The sequence below is a fragment of the Rhinoderma darwinii genome, chromosome 1 (assembly GCF_050947455.1).
Source record: "Rhinoderma darwinii isolate aRhiDar2 chromosome 1, aRhiDar2.hap1, whole genome shotgun sequence".
NCBI classification, from domain to species: domain Eukaryota; kingdom Metazoa; phylum Chordata; class Amphibia; order Anura; family Rhinodermatidae; genus Rhinoderma; species Rhinoderma darwinii.
The window spans coordinates 512019772-512045850 of record NC_134687.1 but is presented as its reverse complement, the minus strand read 5'-3'; the positions used below and the strand labels follow the sequence as shown (position 1 = coordinate 512045850).

Sequence of the window (26079 nt, the reverse complement as noted above, 5' to 3'; positions counted from 1 at the left end):
ATTAGAAACAAGTCACAAAGCAGCAATATAGGTCTATTTACTTGGATACCTCAAATTTGCCAAGGAATCCTCATGAATATGGCTGCATTGAGAAGACCTGAAAACCTTTCTGCTTGGTTTGTTCTCTCACATATTGCTAGGTCCAGTCCATGACATAAGCAGTCCCGTCTCAATGAAACCTAATAACAGCATAATTGCACTTCCCACCTCTGTTTGCTAACACAGCGAGAAGCCTCCATTCCTTATGCAATCCAACTGGTTTACTAACTAGAGTCTTTTCCGTTCTAGACAAAAAGACTTTGTGTTGCCCAAACACTAAGTTCAATAAATTGTATGTAATAAACCAGCTTTTAATTCCGCTACTTTAGCACAAACAGAAACAAAAATTCTCCTTCTCACACCTCTGCCCAGCTTTGCCAGATTTTGTTACCATGACATAGACTTGTTCAGGAAGACTATTCTGCAGTGCTGTGCCGGTTTGTGACCCATGACCACCCATGTAATGTCTGTCTACAGGAGTTGTGCTGCAACAGCTGCTGAATGAACAACCCTGTGTATTCCTGAAGGGTGTGAATCTTTTGACATGTGCTCCTGTGCACAGTGGGAAACCATTCAGGGCTTCAGGCTAGGTGGGTGTTCAGTGTTGGTGCAAATTCTTTTTTAACCCATTCATGGTATAAATACACTGCTCACTCTGGTATTCACATAATTATTAGAAAAAAATAACAAGTAATTAAAAAGAAATACCCATTTCTGTTTTATATACATTATCTGTGCTCATCCATCATATCTTTCAGGAAGCTGACTACAATGACATGGAACCATTAGCGAAGATGAAAGTTCAAATTCCAAGAAGAATTTCCCAAAAAGCATGAAGTTAAAAAAATATTAATGATCAAATATGGCCAAAAAAAAACCCTCCAAAAAAGTATTTCCTTGCTACACGTTTTGTTCCCAGCCAGGAGGTCAACTCTTTTAAGACTCCTATATGAAGGAAGTGGACTGACAATTTGGCGGACAATCGTGGTGGTCACTTTTTAGTTCCTGGGTCCTGGACCTGAGAAAGATCTCTATGCTGCATGGGTCATTTAGATACTGCAAAATCCGCACCAATATATGATGCAGATCGTGCAAATAAAAGTTTAACAAATTCTCAACTCGAGGAATGAGAAGAAATATTATGTTTGACAGGCCCGGAAGGAGCGATATGGAGGCAAGTATTTTATCATATAGATATGTTAATGAGGAAAACCGCATTGAAATCTTCTTAGGTTAAATTACTGGACACCTTGAGAGACTGAGAGTTGAATTGTATTAACATTTTTTCATGCTCCAAGCAAAATTGAAAGCTTGAAGCAAACATGGATTTTTACATTATTATTTTATCTCTCACTCGTTTGCAGATTGTACATTTTGTTCAGAAAATAAATAAATAAAATGAACGCATGATTGACAGGAACATTTTGGCTGGTAAATAATCATCTATAAATTACATTCAAAGGCCGGTAATTAGAGCAAACCCATATCTCCGCATTTATTCCAGTCTGCTAACACAAGGCGACTAAATCTTATCGTCTCTATTGTCTGCTATGATAATTACCCAGGTCCTTTTAACTGGTACAGTATACTGCAATAGAAGTGGTAAGAGCAGCGAGATAAAACCGTACACTGTGATAATGAGAAGAATATCATGCCAGTCAAAGGTATAAGGCTTACAGTAATTAAAAGGAGTTAGATACTTCAGCATAGACGCTACAGTTATGGGGATGATCTGCGCACATCGATCACTTACACCTTGTAATAGAAAATAAAAAAATGTTGTGTCAAAGGCAGGAGCCTCCAATAATCAATCAAAAGAGATCTGTGTGTCTTCTATGTTTGCAATGGCATAATGAGGTACCAAAGGCTGCATGAGGTCTATCGGATCTTATTCACACATTCCTGAACAGTGCTAGACAAACAATGGTCGTTCTGTAAAGGACAGATGACATTTTTCTTTTTTTTGCAATAACAAGTCATTAGGGATCGACTCTAGCGAGTGAATGAAAATAAGTAGCAGGAAATTGTATATTTTTTTTTCCTTCGCGCATTAAACCTCTAGCAGCAACACAGCATGGTCATTGTATCAACATTAACATTCGACACTTTAAATACACCTTGCTCAATGGCTACTTAATCCAGATATTTAATATTAATAGTATTCTATCTTTGGTGTTTATTGACTAGGCAAGTACCAATTCATTTGCATAGGGTGGTTTAGTAAATATTAAATGTGGTGTATACTTTAAATTTATAACAAAAGACTTACTAACCTAGCAGATATGTACAGGGTCCGATTCATTATCATGATCTGTTGGATGTCCATTTTGTGCCTTTGTGTGTTGTTTCTTCCTGGTTTGTGCCCCACAAATACCGGATACTGTTTTGTATCTGTAAGAAAAAAAATACATGTAGCAAAAAAGCCTTGTAAAGACGACGCAGAAACGTATTTGTCTTTCGACGTTCTTGGATAGAGTATAATGGTCACGTAATGTGCTCTTCTATATTCAGAACAAACCATTTTTCGTGATGTCCTTTACAGCGCTAACAATTGAAAGGTGACACATTGGAAATTCAAGAAACTGAACTCAACAATACATCAAAAGGTTACAGCTCTCAAGTAGTAATTCACACTGGATTTGACAAAAATTTAAGGAGCTTAAAGGTTTCATGGATCAGCTTTCTTGAAAACCCCTTTAACCCACAACAATCATTTAAAGAGGCTCTGTCACCAGATTTTGCAACCCCTATCTGCTATTGCAGCAGATAGGCGCTGCAATGTAGATTACAGTAACATTTTTATTTTTAAAAAACGAGCATTTTTGGCCAAGTTATGACCATTTTTGTAGTTATGCAAATGAGGCTTGCAAAAGTCCAAGTGGGTGTGTTTAAAAGTACAAGTCCAAGTGGGCGTGTATTATGTGCGTACATCGGGGCGTTTTTAATACTTTTACTAGCTGGGCGCTGTGAAGAGAAGTAACATCCTCTTCTCTTCAGAACGCCCAGCTTGTGACAGTGCAGATCTGTGACGTCACTCACAGGTCCTGCATCGTGACGGCCACATCGGCAGCAGAGGCTACAGTTGATTCTGCAGCAGCATCAGCGTTTGCAGGTAAGATCGACTTACCTGCAAACGCTGATGCTGCTGCAGAATCAGCTGTAGCCTCTGGTGCCGATGTGGCCGTCACGATGCAGGACCTGTGAGTGACGTCACAGATCTGCACTGTCACAAGCTGGGCGTTCTGAAGAGAAGAGGATGTTACTTCTCATCAGAGCGCCCAGCTAGTAAAAGTATTAAAAACGCCCCGATGTACGCACATAATACACGCCCACTTGGACTTTTACTTTTAAACACACCCACTTGGACTTTTGCAAGCCTCATTTGCATAATTACAAAAATGGTCATAACTTGGCCAAAAATGCTCGTTTTTTAAAAATAAAAACGTTACTGTAATCTACATTGCAGCGCCTATCTGCTGCAATAGCAGATAGGGGTTGCAAAATCTGGTGACAGAGCCTCTTTAAGATTTATGACTAGAAACTTAAAACTAACAATTTGATAAATTGCATATGAACGGTCATTTTAAGAAACATTTTTTATTATAAATTAAAGTCATAATCTTCTATTTAATTTATTTTTAGGTTGAAGTTCATTTTTAGTGTAATTTTAATAAATGGCCAATAGTGCATTACATTGACCCAGTATAATAATTCATTTATACTTTTGGTTTCTAAGAAAAAAACACTGCAATGTTGAATACCCTTTGCAGATTATTTGTTGCCAGGGCCAAACACTATTTCTCAATAAAGCTTGTTTCCTATAAACCTGGTTCCTACTCACAATAGCGATACAAGTCACGGGACAGACCTTTTCAAAAGCTGTATGCAAATGATTGACAGCTTACATCAGTTGTCTACACGGGACTCTGCCTGCCTGTGTATTAGAGAAAAATACTGGACATCTTAGAACACTGAATAAAGATGCTTAGGTCGAGAGATGGCTTTCATCAGACTAGGGCCAATATCAAAAACAAGACGTACTTCAATAATAAAGTGGCAGATCCTCATTACATTTCACAATTAAGCGTATGCTAATATCAGGACTCAAATCATTTGACTGCTCCATGAATGTCAGGTTTGTTGACAGGCTTTTTGTATGTTTTTTTTTGTACATTGATTGATATTTCACTTTATTATATAAAATAAATAACCAATTTTATTATATCAATCTTTACAATAAGCAACCCACAACTTTTTTTTTTTATTGAAATGACTATTGTAGCTTATCTGACATAATCAACATAAATTAGTTAATTAGTTCATCAATTAACATCTAATTCATGGGGCTACTTGCCAAATCGTTCTCTGTTAAGTACCATCATGAAATTATATATTATCCTAAATCTGATTTATTGTTTTTTGTTAAAAAAATAAATAAAAATAAAACAATTGATTTAAATCAGGATTTCTAAGAAAGAAAAACGAAGGACCTAATATGTAGAGGTCATTTTAACTTCTTAACAGATCTGGTTCTATCTTTTTTTTTTTTTTTCTTGTAACCAGAAGTTACAAATCTGTAATTTGTCATCTAAAGCCGACACTTATAATAAAACTTCAATAAGTTATGGAAAAGGAGCCAAAGCTTGTGCATTTGTAATTTTGTTTCCAGAATTTAATAAACATTTAGTATATCATTTTGATGTCCCAGTAATCTTAATACATTACATTAAATTTATGTTTCTTAATATCCCAATTATAGTTTATTAGCTGCATGAGAATGAGTTTTGTAAATGTGGTAAGATGTCTTTGGTTTTTGCACAGATTTAAATGATGCAGAGAAGTCCTTTGCATACAAATCCAGGTTAAGTCAGTCGGAAGCGCACTTTTCAGTAACATTAAGTCTATTCTGCAGGCAGATCATGCTCAAAACGATAGGACTGGTCATGTTCTTAAGAGCGTACAGCTTTTAAGAAGGTTAGTTGAGAAGATTAACCGTAGATACGCCAAGAGTTTATCCCCTGCACAGACATTAGACTTTGGCTAGAGTCTGCAACTACAAATACTTTTCCAAGAAATTTTCAAGCCTACAACAGAAATTACCTTAAACAAAAGAGATAAACAGTATTCACTCTAGTAGATAGATATATACTGCAGATGACATATCACTTGAAATGAGAGTTTTATCTTTAGAGACCCTGGACTGAAATGTGTAAAAAGATATATGGAACTGTATTAACATCAATTCATATATATATATATATATATATATATATATATATATATATATATATATATATATATATATATATATATGCAACTTTCCTGTCAGTCTGTTGTCAGACCCAGACTGTTTTATGACAGCCTGTATTTAATGCTCCACATGTCAAATACAAGATGCAGAAAACTATGCCTGTACTTTGATGAGAGATTCAGAAGACAACAGTAGATAATGTATTAGAAATTGTTGCCTTGAAATTTGCATGGACCCTGTATGGAGGACCACAGAGTTCCTGCACTTTGCCTACCAGTGTATGGTGCCCTCATAATATGGCATTTAATGGAAGATGCAACTATTTGCGTTTTGTAAAATTAATATGGAATACAACAGAAATACAATCTCCTACAGAGGTGGAGTAGGGTCCTATAGATGTCTATGAGTGACATATTATGGCTCCTTAGAACTCTGAGGTTATACAGAGCTGTGATCCGGCCATGAGCATGAGGCCTTATGCTACCGTAGGGTCATCCTTGGTAAACCTACCCTTCACAGTAAGCTATAATTTATAAAGTAAATGCTTGATGTGAGCAGTAAGCCATCATTTTATGAATCATAGGCTATCAACCTATTTAAAAATTTCCTCTTAATAAAGAAATGGTTTAAATAGTCTTGTAAAACATTTTCTACCAAGTACAAGTTCAGTTAAAAGTGTCAATTTATTCAAGTGCCACTTGAATGTGTATAAAAAGAAACTCTTTCTAACTTGATCTTATTTGACAAAAAATGATCATAATGTAGCTAATGAAAGTACCACAGTTAAAGTCTGATATTTCTCCAGAGTGCAGATAATACTGGTAAATAAAACTTGTAATAAATTATCTTGTTCATAAAACAGTATTTATATTAAAAATGTAGTTTTCAAATATTTAGGTAAGGCCAGGTTTCTCAATTGTTTAAAAATACTTCTCTTCTTAGTTAAGTTTATATCATCAAACAGGGATGTATATATTGTATAAGAAAAGGAGCCTAGCTAGGGAGGCATGTGCGTTGGGTGCTAAGTGCCAGGGGGTGCAAACAAGCCACTCTGCCTTGGTCAGGGTATTTAGTTACAGAGCTAGGATGGGGAATTGAATCTTTGCCATGAATGGAGCAAAGTCCAGAAATGACCTTAATAAGCAAGTACAATTCTAAGCGTAGTTACCCATACTGCCCAGGGCAGTGACTGTAGCTATAGTGCAGGGACGACCCATATAATAATATTTGTGTATGATCCTTTTCACATCACATATTTGTAGTTTTTTTTTGCTTTGAAACTTGAGCAAACTCCTGAATGTGCCCATAGAACTAAGGTGAGAAATAATTTGCCTAATTTCCATAAAGGAATGTTATCCATAAACAAGACTTAGAAGACCCAACGTCTAGATTCAAGAATTGAAATACGTTTTACTCACAGTTGCCATGCGAAATACTGATTGGCTCAGAATCTTCTGGGAATCCAGCCCCAGCAACTTGCAGTACTGTGAAATATAGCAGCAAAGCTTCTGACCTCATAGTAGTTTAGCTCAGACTTTACTTTTCACTTCACCCTGTAAGAAGACAAAATATAAAAAAAAAATATTTGAATATGTTCGAAAACCGGTCACTTGAATATCATATCTGCATGTTCATACCAAATAACATTGGTTGAAGTTTTACAGAATTAATTACCTACATTAAATAAGGGCAAATGAATAATACATGCATTTTTACTTTATGTAAAGATAATACAAAAACTAATTTCAGATTCTCTTTCAACTATTTAATGCTGCAGGAAATAGCTTTATCTTAGATTACCACTAAACAGATGATCATATTAATATTAAAGCACCACAAAATATACCGGTCAAAGGACATCCAAATTCGGAATATAAAGAAAGATGAAAAGGGCCTGTAAATACAACAAGAGCTTGCAATCAAAATGGATTTATTATATGGATGATGTCGACGGGAAACCAAAGAATGGAGATACAAAATAAAACCATTAAAGTCATTATTTGTATCAGAAAAGTAGAAGGAAATTTAAGAGATTATTATTTTAGTCTTAATCTGAAATGTTTGACGCTTCCAAGCAGGGGATTATTTAGTTATACAATAGGGCTGCTGCCGAGTCGGTCATGAATCACTCAACATTTCATGTACTTAGCATTAATAAATCTCTAAACTGACATTGATTCACAAACCAAATGTGCTGCTCTGACCAAAACTGTTCAATATATGAGATACCCAAATATCATTATGTCTGATCCCTATTTACTACCGTTTGCCGCTTTCTCACTAACATTGGCCATACACTGCCATATTATATCTAAGCATTTGAAACCATTTCTTTCTTTGATAATATATACATGCTCATGTATTTATTTCTGGTTGCTTTTATAGCCCTAACATATTCCACAGCACCAGAGATGGTCATACATAAATTCAGTCCCTGTCCCCAATGGGACTCAACTATTGATATAATGTAAATATGCTGCAAAACTATAATAGTTGAACATCAATACAACTGGGGTTATTTGTTGCAGTTTTAAACCACTGGATATATAGTTAAGAACATATTTGGCAGAAGTTTGGCTTCTTTTCCTTTCAGTTAATTCTTCTTTTGCCAAGTAAAGGGTAATCTTTTAATCTCAACAAAACATGGCCCGTAGGACTTCAAAGAAGGCCAAAGTAATTAATTGTAGATTTTCATCAAACCTCTTTGACTGGACTCTTACCAATGACCTAGTGTTCAATCATTTATTTAGGTAGGGGGCAAAAACACAAAAGGAACACAAGAAAGGTATGTGCAGCTGAATGGTATGTTTTCAAGAATCCTTTTCAATGCTAGTGAAATGTTTAATGTAATGTCTCTATTTGTGTGCTGCATTAATCTAAACAGCCAATATAGCCTTCCCCGGAGGGTTCTGCTACCTCTTGTATGTCAACAAGTTAATGCTGTCAACAAGTTGAGAACACACATATTGTGGAACAGACAGCCGCGCTGAAAGCCGCACACAGAGATCTTTCACGTTCTAACACCTAGGCAGCATACATCTGCTTGTTTGATTGTCTCATGTTGTGGTTAGTATATATTAATCTTGCACTGCTTTTCTCTGATATCTTCTCCTTACAACCATAGTGTTCTTATGGTTAGGATTTCCACAAACACAAATCTTAAAGCTGAAATGCTACAGAAGTAGCAAAGCTTAATGTAATGTCTATGGCCATGGCCCATCGTTCTGACTTACCCCTCGACGGCCGTGGCCATGGACATCCGAGTTCCCTGCAGCGTCGTCCTCCTGTGAGGCGATGGCACTCACTTCCAGATATCAAGACGGTCTCCGGAGGGCGTGCGCGGTATTAAAGGACCAGTGCGCGCATAATTGCAGGAAGTCTACAATCTAGACCAGGATGCTCTGGGCTATAAAAGGGGCTCTGCCCTCTTGTTCCTTGCCAGAGCGTTGTTTGTTACCCAAAATTTGTCTTGCTAATGGTCCCCTAGTGTCTTCCAGTTTCCTAGTGTTCCCTGTTCCTGTATTCTGTATCCGTGCTATCCTGATCTAGTGCCGTGCTGAGCTGTTGCCGTGTTGTGCTGCATTCCACGCCTGTTCTGCCCTGCCACGCCTGATGTCTACCTGCCGCCTGGTCCCAGCCGTGCCTGCCTTGCTACTCTTTACATTGCCTCATGTATCCTCTCTGAACTATAGACTCTGTACTTTACCTGTTTGGCCAGCCACCATCCCACTACGCGGTATGGCCCAGTGGGTCCACACCCCGCATCGTGACACTTAACTTGCCTCTGATAACTTGCTTCAGCGTGATATCACACAATAAAAGCCACTGAAAAAGTCAATTTTTTTTTCTCCAGAGTATTAAACGTGTTAAGAGTCAAGATAAAGATTACTACTTCTTCCTCTATCGCTGTATCTCTCATTCAACGTGTTACTAGTACCTAATAAGTGTACCAACCCTGAAAGTTGGCAACACAGATAAGATTATTGGCAGCCAAAAGTAAAATACGTATGTATGTATCCAGGGACGGCGTGAGCACCAGGCGAACCCGGTCAAGTGCTGGGGCCCACTGCGCTTGGGGGGGCCCAATTGGCCGCTGGGTGCTGTCACTGCCGTCGTCACGGCATCCCTGTCCATACATTGACAGTTATGTCAGGAGGAGAGAAGGAGTCCCAGGCAGAGCGCTAGCTCCGGGACGCCGTCTCTGGGGAAGCCCCTGACATCACTGTCCATATATGTACAGTGTTGTCAGGAGCAGAGTAGTGTCCCAGGCAGAGTGATAGTAGCGCTCTGCCCGGGACTTTGGCTCTGGGGTTGCCCCTGACATCACTAGCCGTATATGGACAGTGATGTCAGGGGCTTACCCAGAGCTGGAGTACCTTAACAGAGCCTTTACTAGCGATCCAGACATCCCAATCCATATAAGGACAGTGATGTTAGGAGCAGAGCAGGAGTTCCAGGCAGAGTGGTAGTAGTGCTCTGCCCGGGACTATGGGCATATGACCATATACGGACAGTGACGTCAGAGGTTTCTCCTGAAGCGGAATCCCTAGCCAGAGCATCGGCAATGTTCTGCCTGGGGATTCCTCTCCTAGAGTGAACCCCACAGGCGTTACCTACAGGGAGGGAGGCTGTGTGGCACTACCAGGGAGGAGGGGGCTGTGTGGCTCTACCAGGGAGGGGGGCTGTGTGGCACTATCTACAGAGGGCACTAAATTTATGGATGTACAAACTGGGCGCCTAACTTCTATATGGGGGCATAAAACAGGGCCTAACATCTATAGTGGGGGCAAAAAGTTCGGTTTTCTGCCATTTTACTGCTGCTGTGAGTTCCCCCACAAAGGGGCCTACTAAGTTTGTGTCAGAGGATTCTAATGAAATTACCGACACAGATGTGGACAGAGCATTAGTAATTCTTGAAGTCTCCTGCACCGCAATATACAATATATTGTTTTGTAAGACTGATCTGCTAAGTAATCTCAGTATCACATGTATGAAAGTTCATAAGACACACTTGAGCATCTGTTCGCAGGGGCAAAAGTTAATTGAACAGGGGAAATTTTTCTTGTCCATGTTCTTTTGTTCTCCTATTGCTTTAACTAAGATAAGCCATGTAAGAAGCATTTGGCAGCCATTGTATTTCATAATAGGACACGTTGTATCACTTTAGACTTACATAAAGGCTATATACTTCTCTTGTAATCATTTGTCGCTGTTAAAAAAATGTAACTATACAATGGTATATTTTTCTACTGTACTGGTGCATTTTTATCAATGTTTTTCAAATTGTTCTCAGGTAAACGTACTATTACACCGCCCGACATCGGCCGTGTAAACGAGCGCCGATCAACAATACCGCTCGTTGATCGGTGCTCATTCGCTCCCATCACACTGAGCAATGATTGGCTAATTATAGGGTTGAGCACTTGTTACTACGATCGGTCAATTCAATGCATTTCCATCGTGTCGGCAGCACATCTCCATGTTTAGACGGAAAGATGTGCTGCAGACAACAATGATTTTTAATTCTGCATAAAAGAGCAGATCAGCCGATGTATGAATGTTTGCTCGTACGTTGGCTGACTGTAGTCTTGATTAAACAGGGCAATTATCGGGAACGAGCGTTCATATGAATGCTTATTTGCCCGATCATTGACCCGTGTATTAGGGCTTTTAGTCCTATAGGTGTCATCACTTAACTTTCCCAGGCTTTTGGTTTTGCTGCAGCACTCCCTTCCCGTATTATCACAACTGAGCAGATTTCCCATTATGGATACATCTATATATTTCTTTACATATAGCACTGTGCTATAGGGTGAAGATCATGCATTATTCTGACGGCTATCAACATCACAGCAATGAAGGAGCTGCCACAGATCACAGCAACAGGACTCAAGACCTGTAACAGGCAAGGAGATTGAAATACTCCAGACAAATTGATTTTTCCTATTAAAAATGTTTAGTTCCAATTTTCAGTGAAATGTGGTCAAAATCTAAATGCATTGTAAGCTATATTAGTTTTGCAGTCCTCTCTTATATTAGTAAGAAAGAGAGTCAGACTGTTAGTCTTTTAGTCAATATACACTTTTAAGCTGTATAGATCTTTACTAAGTACAAGATTCCAACAGTCATTTGCTTGCCGCATTGCTGATGCTAGAAATCATAGAATTAAAATAAGAAGTGATATATTTGTAAGTAAGTTGCAACTTGGTTTCTTAACAGAGACCGGGAACTTCAATAAATGCGGCTCTAATGAGATGCTGCCACTTTGGGCCGCGTAGACAAACAGCCCACACTGAAATTGAAAGCGGCTCAAGGCGATCGATTCTGGTTGTAACCTTTACTGTAAACAGTCTCTGGGGATCCCATGAGCCACCTGTTCAGTGATATTTGCATTGATATATAGCAGAAATAGAAATGAGAAAGCAGCTTCCAGTTTTTGATAAAGCATCTGTTCCTCTCCACTTCTCATGTTTTATTTCAGAGATGCTTTTCAAAAAAAGGGAAGTAGAGTCGGGTGAAAATCCCAAGGCATTATAACTTATGCACAGAAATAGCAAAACCTGCTTATCCTACTCAGCGAAAGAAGGATGACACTCAATAAAAAAAATAGACCCTTGTGAAAGGTTGCAAAACCCTTTGTACGTGTTCCAAACAAACACTGAATTTCTAAGTGTGACCCTGCTCACCTTTAACGGAACCACGTCATGACAACGGCTTTAGAAGATATTCTTCTATACTTCAAAACACTTTTTTGTTCTGTATTGCAATACCGCATATAAAGGGATACTACCTGTAATAGAGAACCAAGCTTACCTTGAACACGCACATGGTGTAAAGTGTCACCTGACAATAATACATATTCTATTTCTTACAGCTGCACGGATGTTGGAGGCACACATGTTGCTGGCCAAATTGGAAGGGATCCGGTTCAATGCGTGATACAGTACTGAGTAGGCTTCCCAAGCCTAAATTCTCCAATTCATCATAATCTATGCCAATACCCAAACATTAATCGGCAGACTTTACCCACAAAACCATAATACCTTATATATTAGAGATATTTAATTCTGTACTCTACAAAAAATGCTGTGAAAAATGGGTCTTCTAGAGGGGTGGTACTCTCAAAACAAAAAGCCCAGTGTGTATATATATATATATATATATATATATATATATATATATATATATAGGATTTAAGAGAATTTGAAATCCGTCCCAACAAAATCTGATCTTCTCAAAAGGAAGTGTTCTTTTGGAGAAGCTTTACTGTATATAGATAATCATAGTGACTTTTAGTCTCTCAAAAGTTCTCTCAGTCCATGACATTAAAAACAAGTTAACTACAACCCAAATGTGATTCTTATGTCATTTCTTACATCATAACTCTAAAAAATAACAAAAATAAAAAGACACCGGGTGGTAACAATTACAAGTGGTCACCTTATCAATGTATGAATTCTCAATAGCGATCTAGCGCTCGTTTGTTCCGTTTAATCTAAGCAATGATCTTCATGTAGTGGGACAAATGGGCCAGCAAGCGACCATTCTTTAACCTGCATAAAAGATGCAATTAGTCGACAAACGAGCATTTGCGTGTGTGTGTGTGTGTGTGTGTGTGTGTGTGTGTGTGTGTGTGTGTGTGTGTGTGCGTGTTATATAAATATATGTATATATTTGTGTGTTTTTGCGTTTATGTGTATTATTTGATTAAAGACATATCCACCCTTTATCTTTACCATGCTGTTGTTTTGGAGAGCTGTCTAAAAATAGTTTAACTAAAACAACATGTTTCAATTAAATCAACATGAGCGTGAACAAAAATCTATGAAATGCATCATCAAGAGCTGAAAAATAAGCTCTAATCTGTAATACATAGCATACCATTTAAAAAAAAACAAAAAAAAAACACAAGTCTAGGCAAATCTGCAGTACACCACTAAAATGCACTATGTTGACAGTACAGATCTGCTTTACTGCAGCTTTAGAGATTATTTTTTGGAAATTGCCTATGATCATTTGTAGTCACTAAATCTGCAGGAGTATTTTACACCAGCCTGTGTCTGCAGTGCATTGAGAGAATTCAGCCCGCCAAAAAGGGCATCATACACTAAAAAGGTCCAACTGGACATGTAGCATTATATTATAAAACGGTTATTTAAACTCCCTAATCCTTCAAATACAGAGTTTCTACAGACATCTCTGGAGTCTTGGCCATTTTAACTATCCAAAACATCCTTATCTAATAATGTCATATTCCAATATAATGTCCCCTTTAACTATGAGCAGCCATAGAACTGGTGATAAGTGTGTGATCTGCCAGTTCTCCCATTACTACATACATAATGAATGTGCTAAGTATTAATCAGCGTAGGGTTGGAAACATTGCCTGGGGGAAGTGGGCCAAGCAGATGAAAGTGACCTACATTACTGCCTTTTACAATAATATCATGTTATGGGAAGGAATAAAGCTATAGGGATTTGCCTCTACCTTCAGATACCTTGTCCATTTTTCTAGCAACGTCCCCGGTCAATATAGGTTTGACTATTTTAAGCCCTCTCTTGCCACCTGTACATGGTGCAACAACATAAAACAAGAAAGTTGACATTTTAGATACACGTTCCCTCTCAATCTCTTCTTGGCTCTGATAAATAATGTTTTTAGATAATCTGGATGATCACGATCTACTTGTTTCTTACTGCCAAATTCATCACCTTTAACATGTTATCAAGTAAAAACAGCACATTGTAATGTAGACCATACACTGTAAAACTTGAAATAATAAAAGGCACAATGGAGGATTATTTATATGCACAGACCAGTGCAGACCAAAATACAGATAACTGTAAAATCAACCAGCTGTACAAACCAAATACCTCATTCTCAATGTGGCAATGATTTGTGGCTCAGCACTAACGCTCATTATAAATATTATTCTATTCCTTGAAAGAAAACTTGATACAGCGCTACATTTATAAGTGCAGTTTATTTTATTATACCTATTTTACCTGGCTCCTACATAGGTGTTGTTAAGCCTTCTTCCAGCACCCACAGTATAGTACATTGCCAATGGTTTTGTCTGTCCCACCCGGAGGAAAGACCTCCTGTCAGTCATAAGTGAAGATCTAAGCAGTTTTGGAGAATGCCCTACTTGCAAAAGGCATATCAGGGCAGGATTAGCAGCAGATAGGCATGACTTTCTTTTCAGTCTGTCTGCCGCATTCACATTACATAAAGGTTGCTAAAAAGAATTAGGCACAATGACATGACAGACAAACACATTCTTAACTTAAAAAAGAGCGAGAAAATGATACCATGTAATGCTTTACACTCATATGATCGACCGTATTTATGTGTCTCTGTACATAAAGGGCTTTGATCTACCTTTAAAAAGGGGAAGTTTCCACATTCACTATATCACACAGACTTTGCTTTTACCTATATCCAAACATTTAGTTTAAAAGAAGATTTTTATATTAAAAAAATATATATATGAATAGACCTCTTAAAGCCTTTGTCCAGACACCTTTTTTTCTCATACTGGACAGCCGCTTGAATATTTCATTCCGCGGTTTCTGATTTTGGTCACCTTCATGGGTAGAAAATATTGAGTGACAACCACAAATAGCTGCCATTACTGTCACCAATTTTTCCACACGTATATCCCCTCTACCCAATGCTCCCAATGTAAGCATCAGTTTTCCTATACTTCTGGAATTCTTATTAAGCAGAAAGATAAGGATATACAGTGCTATAGGTCTCGTCCTGATAGAAAATTGTTAAAATGCATAGAATTGTGGGAAGGTAAATACAATTGGAGTGTAAAGAATATCAATATTTGTTTAATAAAACATGATCATCCGTAAAACAAAAATGCTGTATCAGTAGTTCCAATCCATGGGGCATGCTGAAAATAGTTCTATAACAGTTTCCAAAGTTCAAGATTAGCCTTAGCAGGGCAAGTGATATTCTGGGATTATTTTAATATAAAATCATATCCAAGGATCACAAATGGAAAGTTCTATTCTGTAAGCACATACAGGAGCTAAGCAGGACGGCTATGTTAATCTTCACCTTTACCTCCATTGTTCTGTCACCAAAGGACATAATCTCACTTCTTTCACATTTCTATGTATCTACTATGTGACATTATGCAAGTCTCCTATGAAAATGACTCATTAATTGAATCAGCGGTATCGACCTCCACAAACTGAATTATTTCCATAGCAACAATGGACGGCTAGCTGAGAAGCCAGTGTCTGTTTCACTGTAATTGTAACATGTAAAAACAAAAAAAGGTTCATTCTGGGATCCATATCAACATCCTTGTGCCAAGACAAAATAACACAACTCTGAAAAAAAATGTCAATTAACCAAATGCCAACACCATGGCCATATTTTATTCTTCGCTTGGGAGCTGGCTACTTAAATGGAGAAAGCTGTTGTCCGGAGCTAGTTTCTGAAAGCACATTATATGGAAATCATTGGACATTTGTTGTAGAAGAGGAAGTTATCATATATATTACCCCCACATGTGAAGACGTGTGACCTACCCAGAGGTAGGTAATGAATGTAATAATTCTTCTAGAGTACACTAATATCAATACACTGAGATCCAATAAAACAAAGTATTGTTTCAATCTACCTGGCTGCGCTTTACTGCAGAGGACCTGCAAGCCTTCAGTTGTCACCAATTATCCAGCTTGCGTCTAGCATAGATACTCTCTACAGCACTAACCCCACAGAACAGCTCCCGTGAATCATCACTTATCCTTTTTTCATAAAAAACGATTCTTTATGCCTAATCCAGCAAATGCAGGTAGACTGCATGAATGGAGCGAGTAATAGAAGCTGAAGAATCGAGCTTGTAAAGAAAAATACATATACACAATTTTTTTCAGCATTAAGCTGTAACTTAACCTTCTGTAAAACCGGTCTCACGGAAGATATCACAGCCTGTTTATTAGGAAATACAAAGAACATCATTCTCTAAACGTAGAACTAAGGTAGCTGCACATTTTCAAAATACATATAAATTACCGGGCCACAGGGCAAATCTTAAAACATTGTTTTCAGGTGACAATGCTATAGGAAAAAGGGAGAATTTATAAGTGAATGGAAAAACCATTCATATGGACATACACCTTAGCAAAATGAAGCAGATGTTTGAGAGAAACCTATATTTAGCATATTAATTCACCATAATACAATGACTTGACTAAGACAGAGGGTACAACAGTGCCTTGTGCCTCAATGCGGTCAATAGTTTATGAACTAAAATTAGTATTTATACAGTCCATACAATTTATGTTACGGTATGCTTCCTATTGGCGATCCAGCACCACAAGAACATTTCTTGTGTTCCTAAGCCCTGATATTAACATTCAGAGAAGAAATACTGAATAGAAACAAGAACTGTAATGGACAGTTGTGTTGGAGATACATAGAAGTCAGACTATCCACGTCCATATGCCATCCAAGTTACATTTCAATGTATATGGCCAGTTTAGAGCACCTATACACCCAAAATCAAAACTCACTGAAAGTTGTCAAGAATAGAGTCCTATACCTAGTCATGGAATGCCTATGTACCACCATCAAAATGTAATAGACGGTACCGACAGCAGATGATCAGTAAAGTAAAAGGATGATCAAGTTCTTCCAACATATTGGTAAGTCTCTGTAAGTAATAGGTGCCTAGGTTGGATTACACAAAAGATTTCAGCCATACATTACAAACAAGTTGTATTTATGTCAATGAAGTAGTCCTCAAGCGTATAGTTGCTACTTCAGCTTAAAGGACGGGTGTCGCGAAAAAAAAAAATTTAAGATCAATTTGCTTTTAGTGTTTTATTAAAAAAAAAATATTTATTTGTGTTTGTGTTTTACTTTTTTTTTTCAAACTTTTTCTTCTCTATGGGGGCTGCTATTTTTTTTTTCATCTCTGTATGTGTCGATTAACGGCACATACAGACATGGAATACGGCAGCTACAGTCCCATAGAGAATGCGAACGGGAGCCGTTCCATTCACTATGCTGTACGCCGTCTGTGTGGCAATCCCACACAGTCCAAATGGAAGGTTTTCGGCCGAGCGACATCCGGCGCCATTTTCTTGTGGACCGGAAGCCGCGGCCGGACAGTAAGATGAATACTTCTGGTCGCAGCTTCCGGACATGTGTTCTGAACCAAGCACTAGGAGCGGAGGGAGCAGACGGAGCGTACGGACCGGAGGGAGCGGCGGCGGCAGGAGCAGGTAAGTTATGTCAGTGTTTGTTCGTGTTTTACTGTGTGATTACCACTGTATGTAAGCCTACTACACTGTGTATTCGCTCAAAAAATGGCGGCACACAGTGTAGGAGGCTTGAACATTCAATCCCCTCCTTTCTCCTGGCACTAGCCAGGATAAGGAAGGGGGGATTCTGTGAGCTCACTAGAGCGTGTGTGTGTTTACACCAAATTTGCAGCATAAAGCAATGTGGTTGCTTTACCACATGCCAATGCGGCAATTTTGGGAATTGCTCCCTCTAGTGACCAGCACAAGGAAATGTTATAAATTAGAATCTAATTTATAATATTTCCTAGCTTGTGAAAAAATGAAAAAAAATTATAACAATGTCTAATCATGTATACACTAACTGTTTAACTAAAAAAAAAAAAAATTTCTAGCGACACATTCCCTTTAAGAAAATGGAAACCAAGATAGAGCAAGCAAACCTTGAGTTCTCTTATGTAACATTGTGCCTGTGCAGTCTTTCCTTAAGTTATTTTTATTATTATTATTATTCGCTTCTCCTATTGTCCAAACTTGTTTACTGAACTTTTCTTATTTTTTACGAACATCTCATTTCTCCCTTGATCTGCACTGAATTTTTCTTTATCACTATAATTAAATTGTTCCTATGATCTTTCCTTTTATTTATTTTCTAAAATGTACTTAGAGCTTCATCATTATCATGGTGAGGTTTCCACAGGTCCTCTACAATATCTAGCAATATGTAATTTATCTGTACAAGTAGACATTTAAACAGTGCATCATTGCAAATGAAATGAGGAAACAGAACGCCATGCTCGATAGACTTATTTAATAATGGTGTGCTTGCCTCCTACACTGTATGAACCCTATGTCTAATTACAGGTCTGTACACATCATGGTTTCTAATGGAGCCCATGCTGTGTCAGCGAAGTCAGAACACCATTGGAAATCAGTCTATTTTTCTCTGATTAGTTACTTGTATCATACGTGTCACAGCATAGCAATGCATTAGTAGAATAACAGGAGCCCTAACATAAACAAGGGGTGGCCTCCTAATGGATGTCTGCCACATTACACAAGCAGTTCATTGTTTGGTATCAAATACTTGGCATGTAATGGCACACATCGACTGTTAATTGCTATTGACATAATAATATTTAACAACTGTTTGAATTTCACAGGTAAATGAAAATACACCCCAAAAGATACTGTACAATTTCAGTATTTGGCTTGATTCCCAAGTTCACAGTGGAAATTTGGCCATAGACCATTTAGCCTAAAATTTTGTAAAACATGTGGACAGAATGAAATCAACTCTCCAGTCCAAAAAAAACCGATTTGACTATATATTGGAAATGTATAGTCAATTCACCTGAATCCCCGCTCTTGAATAATCTGGACTCTGTTCATGCATTCCGGCATCACGTTTTTTGCTCTTCAAGATGGCTGCCACAGTCTCAAACTCACTATGCAAAGCCTTTTTGGAAGTCAGACACGCCTCAAACCCTTCCAATGCCTTCTTATGGACAAACGCTGATGACATTGGCCCCTGTGTCGGCACTGTTTTCCGCAGCACCGACGTGGTCACTGCTGGTCCAACAGAGGGCAGTGGAGGCGTGTCTCTGACTACCAAAGAAGCTCTTCAAAGCAAAGTCCAAGACGGCTGCAGCCTTTTTGGAGAACGGAAAACAGGGTACCGGAATGAAGGAACGGAGGCCAGATCATTCAGGAGCAAGTAAGTTGACTGGACTTAAGGCCTCGTTTACACGAGCGTGATATACGTCCGTGCGACGCGCGTGCTTTTAACGCATGTCGTACGGACCTATATAAGTCTATGGGGGCATGCAGACAGTCCGTGAATTTTGCTCAGCCTGAGTCCGCTGAAAAAAACTCACGACATGTCCTATATTTGTGCGCTGTTCGCGCATCACGCACCCATTGAAGTCAATGGGTGCGTGAAAATCACGTGCACCGCACGGAAGCACTTCGTGGGACGCGCGTGATTCGCGCAACAGCTGTTAAACTCTGAATGTAAACAGAAAAGCACCACGTGCTTTTCTGTTTACAAACATCCAAACGGAGTGTCATAATGATGGCGGCTGCACGAAAATCAAGCAGCCGCGCATCATACGCAGATGACACACAGAGCTGTTAAGTGCCTTTTGCGCACGCAAAACGCCACAGTTTTTGCGTGCGCAAAACGCACACGCTCGTGTAAACCCAGCCTAACTTTAATCTTGAAACACTGAAGGCACAAAAAAAATATGCAAAAGGTAGAGATGAGCGAATCAATTCTACATTAATTGAATTCAATCTGAATTCCCCAAAAGTTTGGGATTTGGCGAAATCCTAAACAGTTGTCATTCACGGCACCTAACTGACAGCAAAATGGTGGCCACCGTCCGCCATTTTTAAGATTAGATGAAGGATGACATGCCCTCGGGTGGGCTTCTCCATAATGCCTTGCAGGCAGCCTTTTAAAATGCACTGTGGTTATTCCTCCCTTTAGCACAGCCAATCATGTGGGGTATAGGTGGATGACATTATTAATGCTGGTTTGGGGTTTAGTGGGTTGGATAAAGTCCTAGAAGACATCAGAGAGTGAGAAATATGTTTTCAGGGCAATCGGGACACTTGCAATTCCAGAACATTTGCTCATCTCGACTCAAAGATTATTACTTAAGTTGCAGAATCCCATATGGACAACTACCCTCTACAAGTACCCAGTACATACAAGTTCCTGCAATTCTTTACTCCAATTAAGGTAAATCAGGGTAACTAGATAGAGATACCAACAGCCATAAGGGTATGTTCACACACGGAGCCAAATACGTCTGAAAATACGGAGCTGTTTTCAAGGGAAAACAGCACCTGGTTTTAAGAAGTTTTTTGAGCAACTCGCGTTTTTCGCTGCGTTTTTCGTGCCGTTTTCGCAGCATTTTTTTGGCCGTTTTTGGAGCTGTTTTCACTAGAGTCTATGAGAAAACGGCTCCAGAAACGTCCCAAGAAGTGTCCTGCACTTCTTTTGACGAGGCTGTATTTTTACGCGTCTTCTTTTGACAGCGACGCGTAAAATGACAGGTCGTCGGCAAACCCATTGAAAGTATGGGCAGATGTTTGCCGATGTATTGGAGCCGTTTTTTCAGCAGTAATTCGAAACGTAAAACGCCTCCATTACGTCTGAAAATAGGTCGTGTGAACCCAGCCTAACCGTAAAAAATCCTGTGCACATTGGAAAACCATTCCATAAAAAAGTGGTACTTGTCAACGTACCAAAAGACATGGCATAATGCAATGAAGTAAAGGAGTGCAACTTCACATTTAGCTGAGGTGTTTCTAAAAACGGTCCTAATAAAACTTTCTATCAATCAAGGTGATTATTGCATAAACATGGTAAATAAATATAGGAGTGCCCGCCTAGACATTTTCACTGCTTTGATTATCATTTTCATGCATCCAGTCAAACCAGTTAATTCTAATTAGACCTAATTATTAGTCTCCTGACAGCCGGCTCCAACAATAGCACACCTGTTATCAGGAAGGAGAATGAAAAAACAAATCTCGCTTATAACAATGTCTCAAATCATATCCCAGAGGATTTACATGAGGCATAAACTACATTCTAGTTTGTATGTTTGTGTTTCTTGCTGGGGGGAAAACATCTGTGAATTCATTATGGAGGCCATTTTTCACAGTGATGCCATGCAAAGTAGCAAAAAATGTCTCCGTTCTCCATCACCATGTCCAATAGAGACAAGAAAGTTGAAGTGCTAAACACTAAACACTAAATGTCCTGAGAGATTCCAGCCAAAGGCATATATTACATTTATTATTTTATATATATATATATATATATATATATATATATATATATATATATATATATATATATATATTACACATGTTTGCGTGTTGATCTGCGCTCATTTGCTCCTTTCACAAGGAGCTATGTATGCTCGTCCCCATGCATTTCCATAATGTCGGCAGTACATCTCCCTGTTTACACAGAGATATGCTGCTGACAATGATAATATTTTATGTTGCCTATACGATATGATCAGCCGATGAATAAGCATATGCTAGTTCATCGGCTGATCGTTGCCCTGTTTAACCAGCAACGAGCATTAATATGATCGCTAATTTGCCCAATCATTGACCCGTGTAAAAGGTGTTATATCACTGTCGAAGTGTCAAGTGCGTACACGTTCAAATATGGGGACCCAAAAGGCCCTCTGCCCCAAATAAGGAGACCCGTAATTTAAATGTGGTCGTTGGAAGTGATTTTACATTGGGCCCCAGGAACTTCAAGTTACGTGTATGACAGCATAACTAGGCAATATACCATTCAAAAGTCTGAGAAAACTGTTCCTGTAATGGCAGCCATTATCCGGTTGTCTCATTTCTTTTCCTTTAAAATCTTTTTTTTTTTTAATTAAAAGAAAGTTCCGTAAAAATACAAGCATAAAATGAGTAGAATACAAAACAAGGCAAGACAATTCCTGATAAGAAACCGCTTCCTAGAACTAAAGTTCAATTATCACATTCCAAAATTAGAAAAAAAAAAAACCCCAAAAAAAAAACACAGGTATTACAAGGAAACTGCTGTATAGGCTTTTTTTTATTTTTTATATAAACTCAAATAGTGATTGACTGGTGACGTTTCTATTGTAGATGAAAATAAGCTTTACGTAACATTGATGGTTCTATGTTTTATGCAATAAAATACATTGTCACTGGTAATGTGAACAAATGAAACACTAACCAAAGCATGATGGGGACAGATTTCCCTTCAAGTTAGACACTTCAATGTAACAACTTAGACCAGGATATGCAAACTGATCCTCCACAAGTGCTTTCATGTTCCAGACTCATGCCAATACCAATCAAATCCACAGACAACAAAGTGGATGATTAAGGGGAAATTCAGAGGCTAAAAATAAATGAGACTTAATTGCGATTGAGAATGCATAGCATTTATCGTGAACTTGAGTTTTTGTCTATAAGTACAATGGTATGGCTCATGCGATTCAAAATGTAGCTGCTATTATTCTCGCTCCCATTAAACAAGTAACGTCATCACCAATTAATAGGAAGTAGCAGCTTCTGTATCATGTCGATTTTATAGTAATTTCATAAATGTATTGACTTGCTAATAATTCACAGTATGTATTATACATACAATTCTATGCCTCAGACTTTCTGGATCTAAGGGTTGGTGGTGGGGTCCTTGATACTATGACATGCACAGGTCCCTAAGGTAAAAGGAGTGGTGTGGGGGTATTTCTTATCATTTGGCTCAGTGCTTATAGGTGTTGTCACCAAGCCTCCCATAAACCCTGAATTGGATATAGATTTGTATTATTATGAAATGTCACTGTAATGTTTTCCTATAGTGGTCACCCTTGGAACACTAGTGTCTATGAGACCAGGATAACTCCGAAATTAATATGAGGACAATTCAGGGACTTACGTGTTCAGACTTAATTTTCATTAAATTAAAACAATTACTAAAATACCTAAATGTATATTCCGTAACAAACGCTATGGTGCCTTTACCAACAATATATTATTGTTAAAGATCTGCCAGGCACAGCTTCTGTATCTACGCCCATAGGTAATCAGTCTGCACCTGCTTCTATGTCTGTGAGACTGACTCCATCTTCCTCCACTCAGGATGGCAGGCTTAGGAGTGGGAGAGCTATCACAGCCTGGCCAGACGGAGCTAGCTCCCGCCCTCTGTCTATTTATACCTGCCTTTCCTGTTCCTCCTTGCTTGTGATTCTTCTCGTTTGGTTTCCTGGCCCTGCTGCAGCTTCTTGAACTATTGAACCCTGCTTCATATTGACCCTGGCTTACTGACTACTCTCCTGCTCTGCGTTTGGTACCTCGTACACTCCTGGTTTGACTCGGCTCGTTCACCACTCTTGTTGCTCACGGTGTTGCCGTGGGCAACTGCCCCTTTTCCCTTGCTTCTGTGTACCCTTGTCTGTTTGTCTGTCGTGCACTTATTGAGCGTAGGGACCGTCACCCAGTTGTACCCCGTCGCCTAGGGCGGGTCGTTGCAAGTAGGCAGGGACTGAGTGGCGGGTAGATTAGGGCTCACTTGTCTGTTTCCTTACCCCCATCATTACAATTATAATTTATCTTATTGGCAACAAGCAGTTGGTAGATCAAAACCAGATTCTTAACTTCTAACTTAGTCTGACCATATCCGACATTTCAGAAAAGAAAAAAAAATACATTGAGGTTTCAACAGGATATATCCAAGTTCAGAGAAACCTTTTCTTCTTTGTTCCCAGAAAACTGAATAAACAGAGAAATAGCCACCAGTAATCGTGTTTATGCATTGGGTAAAGGAGCAGGTCCTTGGGACAAGCATATTGCAGCTGTGTTTTTCTATTGACATGGCTCTGCTATTTTAGTAAAACAATATAACTAGAAGAAAAAGAAGAAGTTTTCCCATATATAATGTGTTAATAAAGATTCCATTTGGAAAATCATTAGCACTCAGGATATTCCCAAGACCCCAAAGCTAAACACTGCTGAGGGCGGTACAGTGGCTTAGGCGTCAAAATGTTCACATGACCTGTATTTAGTGCTACCCCACAGAACAAATATTAAACTCATGAATTACATTAATAAAGTTATAGAATTACTAAAAAGCTAATTATGTATTAAAATTTCTTATCCAAGACCAACAATATGCTAACACAAAGAAAACAAAAACAAACAAATAAAATACCAGTGGCCTATCAGGAGTAAGTTTGTTACTTTAACTTCTAATATACTAAATCATTTTTAAACTATTCCCTGGAGGCTTAGGACAGTGATGGGTGTGTGCCATGGTTTTTATGGGCACTGACAGGCGTTGATAGTAAAAGTATATATTATCCCATAATCCCAGCACATTACTTCTATCCTGTGTATCTTCCAAGTAGTGTATTCAGGGTTGGAATGGTCCATCAGAGAGTCTTTGGTGGTCCCAAGCTTATGTGGTCCAGCAGTGGACAATCTCTTCTGAAGCCGTCAGTAGTGTGTGCAAGTTGCTGCTGGAGTTTATCCCGTTTCCCATTTGTTAAGATATAACCTGAATTATGAGGTTTATGATGAAATAAAAAAAAAATCATATGCACAAGTCATCTGTAATGAGTCGTCTGTAATGGGCCCTCAGAATAAGATCCTCTGAAAGAGTCCAAGGCCCTAGGCTGGGTTCAATAAGCCCAAGGCCTCATGCACACGACTGTAGCCATGTGAACGGCCGTGATTTTCGGGTCGGCTGGCTGCGGATTGTCAGCCGTGAGCCGCCCGCAAATCGCGGGCCATGCAGATGGCCACGGCCATTATTTTCCATGAGCCCGGACCGCAGAAGACGGACGTAATAAGGCATGTCTGTTCTTTCTGCGGTGCGGGCTCCCAGGCCATGCACGGACCGTAAAATCTACGGTCGTGTGCATGGCCCCATAGAAATGAATGGGGCCGCAATTCTCCCGTGGATTTTCAGGGGAATTGCAGCCGCAAAAGCACGTTTGTGTGCATGGGACCTTATAAGTGTTGAGAGGACCAATACTGATGCCCTATTGACATTTGTTATAAGTGTCAGCTTTCTTCAGTATTTAGTAATGAATGATAAATATTATAATTTCTTGACCTAGAGGAAAATCTTCTGATCCACAGTGATAGAACAAAACATATCAGTTAATATTATGGCCCCGGAATTGCCCAAGAAAAGTGATCATTATTTTACTGCTAAATGAGATTTAAAAAAAATATCAGTTATTAGATACAATCAGACTAGGATAAATGCAGGTACTTCATAAACACTGCCCACATTGCTTTACATGTATACCCTTAATTCACCGCTCATCATTCAAGGTCATCTGTACTATGTGGAGAACTGGATTGACACTTAGCCCTTAGAAGTAAAGCCCTGGAAATTAGCTTAATGAAATAGAACGCTGGCTCTCCTCTATCTTTATACTGGTTAGTTTCAAATATCCACTCAGCTAATTAGTATAGACAGTGACACGACCGCTCCTGTCGTCCTGCGCCGTCACCGCTTTCCATATAGCATCCTGCTATATGCAGGTGACAAATGTTATACAGCTAGAGACATCTATTACAATTTAGCAACGTTAACTATAATGAAAATTTAGCAGATTTACTTATTTAAGTACCTCACGTAATTCAGAAATCTCCACACCATTCCCTCACAGACATGCTCCATTTTGGAGGATACATTGCACCCTATACTGTTTACTCCAAATGTTTAAGTATGCCAATTTAAGTAAATCTCACCCAATGTTCTATAAACCATTTAATTTTGAGGACTGTATTAAAACAAAAGCATTTTGAATTTACACTCAGTTGACCGGGGTGTTGTTGTTTGCACATAGTTTCTTTTTGCTGCAGTTGTGGGGAGATGTTCCTAGAACTGTTTCTATTGGAACTTCAATGGTAGGTCATAAAAAATAAATAAATTGTAGAGGCAGTTTTTATACGTGGCTTTCTATATTGTGATATTTCCCTATTAAAAAGTC

At 38.7% G+C, this 26079-nt stretch overlaps 1 protein-coding gene across 6 annotated transcripts in view; it reads right to left on the bottom strand.

The window, feature by feature from the left end:
* The window catches only part of SEMA6A (semaphorin 6A), a 172211-nt gene that overhangs the window by 104632 nt on the left and 41500 nt on the right, over positions 1–26079 (bottom strand). For all 6 annotated transcript variants that reach the window (XM_075836342.1, XM_075836351.1, XM_075836360.1 and 3 more), the window contains exons 2-3: positions 6709–6843; positions 2313–2430 (exon numbers count right to left, since the gene is read on the bottom strand). In XM_075836342.1, the coding sequence (XP_075692457.1) occupies positions 2313–2430; positions 6709–6808 (218 nt within the window). In that variant the 5' untranslated portion in view covers positions 6809–6843. The remainder of the gene's footprint in view (positions 1–2312; positions 2431–6708; positions 6844–26079) is intronic.